The sequence below is a fragment of the Epargyreus clarus genome, unplaced genomic scaffold (assembly GCF_041222505.1).
Source record: "Epargyreus clarus isolate Ecla_fem2 unplaced genomic scaffold, WU_Ecla_fem_2.2 ptg000026l, whole genome shotgun sequence".
In the NCBI taxonomy this organism is placed as follows: domain Eukaryota; kingdom Metazoa; phylum Arthropoda; class Insecta; order Lepidoptera; family Hesperiidae; genus Epargyreus; species Epargyreus clarus.
The window spans coordinates 8,973,758-8,983,766 of NW_027332233.1; the positions used below are offsets into that span (position 1 = coordinate 8,973,758).

Genomic DNA, 10,009 nt, shown 5'->3' on the forward strand with positions numbered 1-10,009 from the left:
TAATAAAAATTACAATATTAAATAAAGATTATGAGGCCCGAAACCCATATAAATGAACTTAAAAATCATTTATCATGAGTTTCCACATAATTAATTAAACATAAACATGAAAAATATATTATATTTGCTTTGTACGTTGCCAGCGCCACTGAAAATTTTGAAGAAACTATAGTTTATTTTACAATTTAAACTTAAATACAGTATTCGTAATTGCGGTACTTGTCATATTTTACTTTAGAACTTTTATCAGCTAGATAAGTTTTACAGTTCGCGTAAAGCCATGTGTCCACTAATGACATAATAATGATGATAAAATGAATACTTTTCTTATCTGTAGTTTTTTTTGATAACTATACATCAGTTATCTGTGGATTATGTTCTCCTTGCTCGCGGCAGCATTGGGTACGTGTGTGCGCTGGTCGAAATTATTTTATTGTTTTTACAATATTTAATTATAATTTTAAACTATTTTTCCATAGGAGACAGAATTAGCGATCCTGGCGCGTAAAGGATAACATTCCTGGTTGATTTGGCTACAGTACATTTGGTATGTAATGTTATATTTTGTAGAGACTAGTTCCACGTCAAATGTGTTGGAAGAAGGTGACACGTATTATCAAAATGTAACCGTAGAGACTTTTTAATATTTTTAGGAAAATGATTTTATTTTACCTTTTTTATGTTTCATGCCTATATAAAATCAAATTACTACATAATATTTACTCATATAAATTCACAATTCATACTCAAAAACAATTTTAATTATGTGCATACTAAATTATTTTTCTATGTTAAATTTTATATCTTCAGGTCGTAGCGACCAATGAAACGATAATAAAATCACTGAATAAAAACTAACAATAACAATTTTCTGTAAAGAACAGTATTTTCAATACAAAACTTATGTTGTCACATAAACCGTGTATGTTGTAACTTTGAAATCCCAAAAAGTTCGACAAAGTAATATAAACGAAAATGTGTGTAAAAAGATCAATATGCTTTTAACATTATAGCATGTCATAACAATATATGATCTGGCTCAAATTTAAAGTTTCATACAACTTCAGCCCTTGTTTGTTTGAAACTAACCACTTCTTTCATCACATTATAACTAATTTCATTTAACAATATAAAGTAAGCAAAGGAGGTTTTGTCATACTTTGAAGTGAAAGTGAAATTACAAATACTTACATTCCTGATTCTAAGATCATTAATATTTTATGGTAATCCAACATATAAGATTATTTGTATAATAGAAATTTGTTACATGCAGAAACACCTATATAAAAAATGCATCATATACTAATTAAATATTTTCAGTGCCTATAAAAATTGATAACTATTGATAATAGGATTGTATGTACTTAAAATTTTTGTTAAGGTCACAAAAATGTAAAATATGTATTCATATGCCTCTTTCCATGTAGAATACAAATGTGTAGATTCAACATTCCATTTTGTCTCCGTTGCATAGTAAGATCGTCATAAACTTTTAATACAACTTCACTGGACATGGTGCTGCCTTCAGTGATGTGATGTGGGCATTAAACAGCAACAGACCCTTCCCCTTCACTTAAATTGCTCCTCAGATATCCAATGCTTTGCTATAGTAGCATAACACATGTGCTGTACCATACTATTTCTATCTACACCCTGGTCACTATTTAACAAGGTGTATAAGTAATATAATCCACAGTAAAAAAGGAATCTTTTAAATAAGTCTAATGGCTCCCTAATTATAAGGTCACAAATTGACTGACAGACATTGCTTGTGCAAAATGATCTAGAAAGTCAAAAGTGAAAAAAACTCAATAAATTCATGTACTCTTAGTTCTATCATATTGTACAACTCTTTTGCATATTGATTATCAATCAGCTGCAATTAATTTTAAAATTAAAATTTTATTTGTAATTTTAATCTGATATCTGATAACATTGAGTGTTTCTGACATCAATTATTTATTTCTGACAAATAATGAATGATCTTTGCCCTTTCTATACCTACCGTCCAGCTTTTATCAATTATTTTGCATACGAGTTTCTCTATTTAACTTAATTTCTTATCAGAACCGTGATAAACATTACATAAATAATGTTGCAATAGCTTCACTTTCAATCTTGTATATGTAATTTTATTTGTAGGTAGTACTTGAGGTATTTAAGTGTGTACTTATTATCGTGTCCTTTATAACACTTACAATTTATAATGGCTTTTACACTCTAAAGTTTACTAATAACTTATATTTTATCTTACCTAATGATCAAGTTTTTTTGAATGATTTGAAAAAGGTTTAATTTACCTTACTTAATGTTTTATCAGAAGACTTATAAACATTGGGTAAATAATATCTAAATAAATTCACTTTAAATCTCTTGTAGTGGTATTAAATGAAATTGTAACACGGATTTGAATGTGTGATAATAAGTAGGTATATAATATTTTGTCCTTCATATTGTGATACTCAATAAAAATTAATGAGCAACTTGTGTAATGAAACAATAGCAACAACATTTGTGTAAATATGTGATGCAATTCATTTTCCAGACGTGGTATTTTATAGCTAATACATTATTTCATTTAATTGTAGTACTGTAACGACTCGGCGCGGACAAGGACTGCTGGAGGAGACAAAAATGATGCATCAGCAACAATCCATGATGGTTGGAGACATGTTACCCGTTCATTCTGAGATACCTGTGCATGCGGAGGAAATGAATAACGTGGGTTACGACAACAGCGGCTCGTACGCTTACGACGATCTGTTCCCGGCGCTGCCGCACTCGCAACCACCTGTGCAGCGGAACATACAGCAGGTCACCAATAAACTGCGTGTCGGCTCATCCCTGCATACTCAGGTAAAAAAATATTTTTAAAATAACACTTATAAGAAAAGTTTCGGTAGATAACATAGGAACACGTGTCGGCTATTAAGTATTACGTAAACCTGTCGATAACTCCAAATTACCATATGCACACGTAATGTAGGTAAATCGTGTCGATGATTACAAGTAAAATTTCTTTTCAGCATTTCCTTAATTCAGAATTTATTACTTACATTTTATTATTAGGAAATTGTTCATATTTCAGAATTTAGTTAGTATTTTGAATAATTTAAGATATTGTTGCAGTTTATTGCTGTCATTTGTATCTTATCTTAAGTGTGGTCTTGCGACTTTTTATTGCTTCACTGCATAGTATGGATTATTTGAAATGTAGGTTATTATTACAAGCAGTTCATTGTATGTCATTTAATACAATAATTCAATATAAAATTATTACTAGTTCATATATTATACGCGGGACTGTGTAGTTAACAATACTTTTGAATGAATGAATACATATAATTTTCCATATGGACAGATATTAATAATTAGGGCATAATTTTATCGTATCCTATTGTGTATTTTATCAGCAGTTGATAAATTCGTTGTAATTAAATGATGTGCATTAATTTTTAGGTATTTCATGTGCCATATGAGGAAAGGAAACTGGACAACGCTAATACTTTTGGTGAGGGAGAATCTTTGAGAACTTGTCAGGCCATTACTAAGGTCACCGACGCCCATATCGAGATATCTACGAGCAAAGACGGCAGTCTTACATTTTTGATCACTGGAAAGCATAGTGCCGTACTTGATGCTAGACGTCAAATTTTGACTCACTTCCAACAACAGGCTAGCAAGCAAATATCGATCCCTAAAGAGCATCACCGATGGATCTTGGGCAAACTAGGGCAAAAGTTGAAAGACCTTGAAAAGGTAACCGCAACCAAGATCAGCGTGCCTAGCATTGCAGATAACAGCGAGACCATTACAATCACTGGGACTAAGGAAGGTATCGAAAAAGCAGAACATGAGATCCGCATCTGCTCTGAAGAACAGGTAAGCATTTTCATATAATTCACATGGACAACATGTAAGTAACAAATTCTACTTAAATTGTATTTAATGTGTTTTTTATCGTATTTTAGTCGCGTAAAGCATTGGAACGTGTCACCGTACCGAAGATCTATCATCCATTCATTATGGGCCCGTTCGGAGAGCGCACAGCGGCGCTCAGCGCGGAGACCGGCGCTCGTATCCACATTCCACCGGCATCAACGCAAAGCGATGAAATTGTTATTGCAGGGGAAAAGACCGGCGTGTTGGCTGCGAAGGCACAGATTGAACAGATTTACGAGGACATGGCAAGTACATTTATGTACTCACATTGAGAATATTTCTTTTTTTTCGTTTTTTTAATAAATAAATAGTCTAGTAACTAGGTCTTGAAAGTAGATTTTAGTGTCGTGACGAATAATAGATTATGAGATTGTATTATATGTAAACTAATGTGTACTTTTCGAAATACATATGAATGTATAAATATTTATGTTATTATACCATTGTAGGTTAAAAAGTGCTCTACAGTGAGAGTTGAGGTACCAAAATCTCAACACAAATATGTGATTGGTTCTCGTGGTACGACTATTCAGGAGATTTTGAAAGAGACCGGTGTGTCTGTGGAAGTGCCACCCCCTGACTCCCCCACTGGAACTATTACGCTACATGGACCTCATAATAAAATTGGGCTTGGTATGTAAAAATAATGCTTATGTTCAAAAATTATTTTTATTTTTGTAGCTTGTGATTTTTTGTAAATATGACTCAATATGATCTGTATTGTGTGTTCTGTGACCTTACAGCTCTGTCAAAGGTATGCGAAAAAGCGAACTCCGTGAAAACCGCTACAGTTGACGCACCAACATGGATTCATAAGTATATTATCGGAAAAAACGGATCAAACATTAAAAAGATAACCCAGGACTTCTCAAAGGTTAGTTATTAGTGGCATTTTATTGAATTTTTCTTCTACTAAAGGTTGATCTGCATAACATTTAAATTGACTGCTAATATTGATAGACAATTCTTCTTTTCGATTTTCACCTTTTATATAAAACTATATCCCTACTTAAAATGTTTAATAATATTATATTAGTATTCATTTACTACAAACATATTTTTTTAGGTTCACGTAGATATCACGCACTCTGAGGACAAGGTAAAAATTGACGGCCCACCTGAGGAAGTGGAGAGAGCACAAGTGGAATTGGACGATTTTGTAAAGAACCTGCTAGCGACTCTTACTTATGTTGAGCTTTCAGTTGACCCTAAATTCTTCAAGCATATTATTGGCAAAAATGGAAGTAACAGTAAGTCCCTCTTTACCATTTTAGGTCCGTATTACTTAAATGTTCTCATCATTTCACTAATTTATGGATATCTTTTGCAGTTAACAGACTGAAGGATGAGACTGGTGTAGTTATTAATATTATTGAAAATGAAGGTACTAATGTCATTCGCATTGAGGGCAGCCACCAAGGTGTTGCTGATGCCGAGAGAGAGTTAAGAGAGATGGTTATGAAACTGGAGAATGAGAGATCAAAGGAAGTTTATGTTGACCATAGGTATATTAAGGCCCTAATAGGAGTAAGAGGGGAGAAAATTAAAGAAATTCGCGAGAAATTCGACCGTGTACTTATTACGCTGCCTGATCAGGGCCAGAAACGAAGCCCAATTAAATTGCGGGGCCCTCAGGAGGACATCGAGAAATGTGAAAAGTTTTTACACAAATTAATGAAGGAAGTCGCCGAGTCATCGTATGTACAGGAAGTCCCTATTTTCAAACAATTCCACAAATTCATTATTGGCAAGGGTGGTGCAAATTTGAGAAAAATCCGAGATGAAACGCAAACAGTTATCGACTTGCCCGCTGAAGGCGACGACAGCGATGTTATTACCGTCCGCGGCAAACGTGAGAACGTAGAAGAGGCCGTGAAAAGGATACAGCAAATACACAATGAAAAAGCCAATATTGTTACAGAGGAAGTAACTATCGCGCCGAAATATTACAATTCGTTAATTGGTGCAGGTGGCAAACTTATCCATTCCATTATGGAGGAATGCGGTGGCGTCTTGATCAAGTTCCCGCCAGCTGAGAGCGACAGCGACAAGGTAGTAATTAAAGGTCCAGTTGAAGATGTAGAGAAGGCAAAGCAACAGCTGTTGGCGCACGCGTCTGAGAGGGAGCTCACGTCGCACACTGCAACCGTCAGGGCGAAACCTGAACATCACAAATTTCTCATCGGAAAATATGGTGCTAATATTAGAAAGATTCGAGACCAAACTGGTGCCCGAATTATATTCCCGACTGAGAAGGATGAGGATAAGGAAGCCATTTTCATAATCGGTAAGAGTTACAATAGTTTATATGCCCTTATTTATTTGAATCTATGTCAATATTTTGCTAAAGACTTATAATAAAGTTTGGCAGTTTATAAATCAAACTATATATTCATGCCAAACTTTAATGATATTTATGAAACGTAATTATGATTAAGTGTCCAAAATGTAAACAAATGTGTTGGTTGACCTATCAAGAGAATATGTTTCAAATGGTAGTTTCTTATTTTTGACGATATGAAAGTAATACAACAACAATAAAATTCTTCATTTTCTAATATTTATACTACCTCAATTTCTTTCCATACAGTAATAATAATAAAAAACAAGGTTTATGATAAAAAATTAAAATGTGATAATGGTAACACACTCGGAATCCAAAACATTTCTTGTGCCGTCATTTTTAAGTTTCGTAGCTGATATTATTCATTTTCGTGATTGTAATCGAACTCGAATGTTTTCTCGTTTTCATAGCGCGTTTCTTAAATTGTGTATAGTTGTTAAAGTTTTTGTTTTTTGTTGACTGTTAAAGTTTTTGTATCTTGTTAATTTTGACAGTGACATTTCTCTGTTTATATTTTGAACACCTAATTATGAATGAGACTATAGTTTAAAATCGTCGATCGGCCGCAGGTCGCGAGGAGCAGGTGGAGGCGGCACGTACCCAGCTCGAAGCGGCCGTAGCGGAAATCAGCAACGTGTCAGAGGGCGAGATGTCAGTAGCGCCGCGCCACCACCGGCACTTCGTGGCTCGCCGCGGGGAGGTGCTCCGCCGCATCGCGGACGACTGCGGCGGCGTGCAGATCTCCTTCCCGAGGCAGGGCGTCAGCAGCGACCGCGTCGTACTTAAGGGACCCAAGGACTGCATCGACGCTGCGAAAGCCCGCATCAACGAGATCATCGAGGACTTGGAATCGAAGGTTTGCACTGTCCTAATACTGTCAATGTCAGTGTCTTCTACTTACTTAGACATGTTTGATAACTATAGAGAAAATTACACTTAATGGTTAGGTTAGGTTAGGTTCTTCCAAATTATTTCCAAATTCAATTCCAAAATTATTGAATGGAATAAACACTGTTTATTGGAATTGCTAGATTTATGAGTATAACTTGTTACGTAAAGGAGACAATATTGTACAGCTAAATTTCAAATCTCGTACAATTATTTAAACTTTATGTTTCTGTATTAATTCAGGTTACGATCGAATGCATAATTCCTCAAAGACACCATCGCACAGTGATGGGCGCACGCGGGGCCAAAGTGAAGGACATCACCGCGGAATTCGACGTTCAGATCAAGTTCCCCGAGCGCGACATGGCTGAGGGCGCGGACATCCCCGTCAAGAATGAAGAGAACGCCGAGCCCGGAATAAATGACATCATCAGAATAACGGGCCGCCCCGAAAATTGTGAATCAGCTAAAAAAGCTCTATTGGAGCAGGTAATTTTCTTTGTTTTCCATTTTTAATAAAATTCTGACTGTAGGTTCAAAATGGCGCTTACAGCTTTCTAAAATATATATTTTTTCGAAATTTTGTATTTTTTTTAATGCATTAAATTTAACTTTCAGATAGCTTTTTCGTATATTTGAATGTGTTTTATATCAATAGTCATATGTTTTCAGGTGCCTATTACTATTGAAGTAACTGTTCCTAATGAATTACATCGGGTTCTTGCTGGTCAAAAGAGGAGAGAATTGATGCAAACTTATGATGTTCACATTCTTATGCCACCTGCTGAAGAAAATAGTGATATTGTTAAGGTAAAGTATATTCAGAAAAAAAAAATCATTTTTTTTGACTTATGTGTCTAATTTTAATATTTATTTTCATTCTTAGGTGACTGGAACTCCTACCAATGTTGAAAAAGCGAAAGAAGCACTTGCTGATAAAATTGTAGAGATGGAGAAAGAAAAAGAAGATAGAATTCTTAGGTATTTACTTAAATCTATTATTTAGAATGTATATGCATATGTGTGGAAGACCATTTTTACAATTTATTAATTTTAAATCATATTTTAGGTCATTTGAACTAAAATTCAAAGTTCATCCTGAGTACCATCCCCTTGTCATTGGCAAAGGTGGTTTAGTAATTTCCAAGATTCGCACCGATTATGGAGTACAAATAAACCTGCCCAAACGTGGTGACCCTGATGACGATATCATTACCGTACAAGGGTATGAGGATAAGGCTCAACAAGCTAAGGAGGCCATAATGGCGATAGTACATCAACTCGTAAGTATTAAAATGTGTTCCTCATTTAAATTATAAACATTGTTACTGTGGAATTTTATGTCACATTTAGCATTTCTCAAGATGATATGTCTTGCGTATAGTCTTGCGATTCTGATCAAGCATATAATAATCTTTACAAAGTATGTGCTAAAATGTGCCAGTAAATATATTATAATTATAAATCATTATAAAGTTTTCGCTATACTTTTTGAATAATACCCGATTATAAGTTTGTAAGCATATTTTACTATATTCTAATAAAATTTCCAACCACAGGATAATCAATATCGGGAGGAAGTCGACATTGACCCTCGCGTACATAGAAGGCTTATTGGCCTGAGAGGAAAGAACATTAAACGCATAATGGAAGAATATAAAGTGGACATCAGGTTTCCAAAACATGGTGACGACAGTATTGTGGTCATCGCTGGCGAGGAGGACAATGTGCTCGATGCAAAGGATCATCTGCTTAATATAGCTGAGGAATACGTGAGTTTTTCGATATGCCATTGATTGATTACGAAATTTGACCCTAGCAAATGTGAAAAGTAGTTGTAGAACACAACAAAATCATGTATTTCGTGTTTTCTTTTTACAGCTTCAAGACGTTGTAGATCGGTATCAGCGTCCAGCGGCACCATCGTTGGACTTTGGTGAGATGCTGAGCAATGAGAACGCGAGCAGCGGCAGCGGTGGTGCCGCCGCCGCCGCCGCCGCTTCCGGTGGTGGTGGTAGCACTGCAACCGCCACTGGTTTCGTGGTGAAGGGCGGGCCGTGGGAGCAACGCGCGCCGGACACGGCGTCCACGCACGAGTTCCCCACGATGCCGGGCGCCCCGCGCGCCGCCGCGCCGCAGCAGCCGTCGCCCGCCGCCTGGGGCCCGCGCCGCTAACGCTCTCGACTCGACGAGACCAGGCCGAAGCCGACTACGCGATCCTATTTGACAAACATCGATCTTAGTACTCCTCGCGACTCGTCCTTCGCTCGACTGTTCGGCCTATTTTCATTGCAGTGGACGCGGTTAGGTCGTAGTTACGTTATTACGTTTTTATGTAACGATAGAATTTATATGCGTCCAGTGAAAATGCAGCATTTCCCGTAAAGGATCTGGAGGTGTGACGTTGATTGGGTTTGGTTTGATCTATTACTGTTAGTGCTGAATGCCATATCCATTATACATTATGGAATTATCACATACATTTCTATTATTTTAAAGCCATTGTTTTAAGTTGTTTGTTGGTTTAATACAATTAATTATTAATATATGAAAAAATAAAATTATAGTTATATATAATTATATTTCATCATTAACCACTATGGAGTGCATGTATAGAAATTTCTATGTACTTATTGGTTAAAATTACAATGAATTATGTTATCATAATAATTTTCATGATATTTTTTTTACAATTATACATTTTTAGTGTTGCCTATAACATAAATGAATCATTAAGTAATAAGACAAAAATAAATATTTTTACAAAGTAATTTGTACATAGCAAATTGTGTTTGAAATATTAATAAAATCTTTTACAGGACTTATTTCTTTTCA

General features: G+C 35.4%; 1 protein-coding gene across 1 annotated transcript; it reads left to right on the forward strand.

The window, feature by feature from the left end:
- Positions 1-320: 320 nt before the first annotated feature.
- Positions 321-9,995, forward strand: Dp1 (satellite-binding protein 1 Dp1). The gene is made up of 16 exons (XM_073087888.1): positions 321-402; positions 480-547; positions 2,589-2,856; positions 3,460-3,882; positions 3,972-4,187; positions 4,392-4,575; positions 4,686-4,816; positions 5,009-5,192; positions 5,273-6,229; positions 6,856-7,142; positions 7,418-7,663; positions 7,847-7,984; positions 8,061-8,155; positions 8,244-8,457; positions 8,734-8,946; positions 9,056-9,995. The coding sequence occupies exons 3-16, from the start codon at positions 2,635-2,637 to the stop codon at positions 9,347-9,349; spliced, it is 3,804 nt and encodes a 1,267-aa protein (XP_072943989.1). The 5' UTR covers positions 321-402; positions 480-547; positions 2,589-2,634; the 3' UTR covers positions 9,350-9,995.
- Positions 9,996-10,009: the final 14 nt, after the last annotated feature.

Bases quoted from the DNA above. Each gene is read 5' to 3' on its own strand.
- Dp1 (XM_073087888.1), top strand. From the start codon at position 2,635: ATGATGCATCAGCAACAATCCATGATGGTTGGAGACATGTTACCCGTT. The intron at 2,857-3,459 runs GTAAAAAAATAT...ATTAATTTTTAG, and splicing joins GCTCATCCCTGCATACTCAG to GTATTTCATGTGCCATATGA. The intron at 4,188-4,391 runs GCAAGTACATTT...ATACCATTGTAG, and splicing joins AACAGATTTACGAGGACATG to GTTAAAAAGTGCTCTACAGT.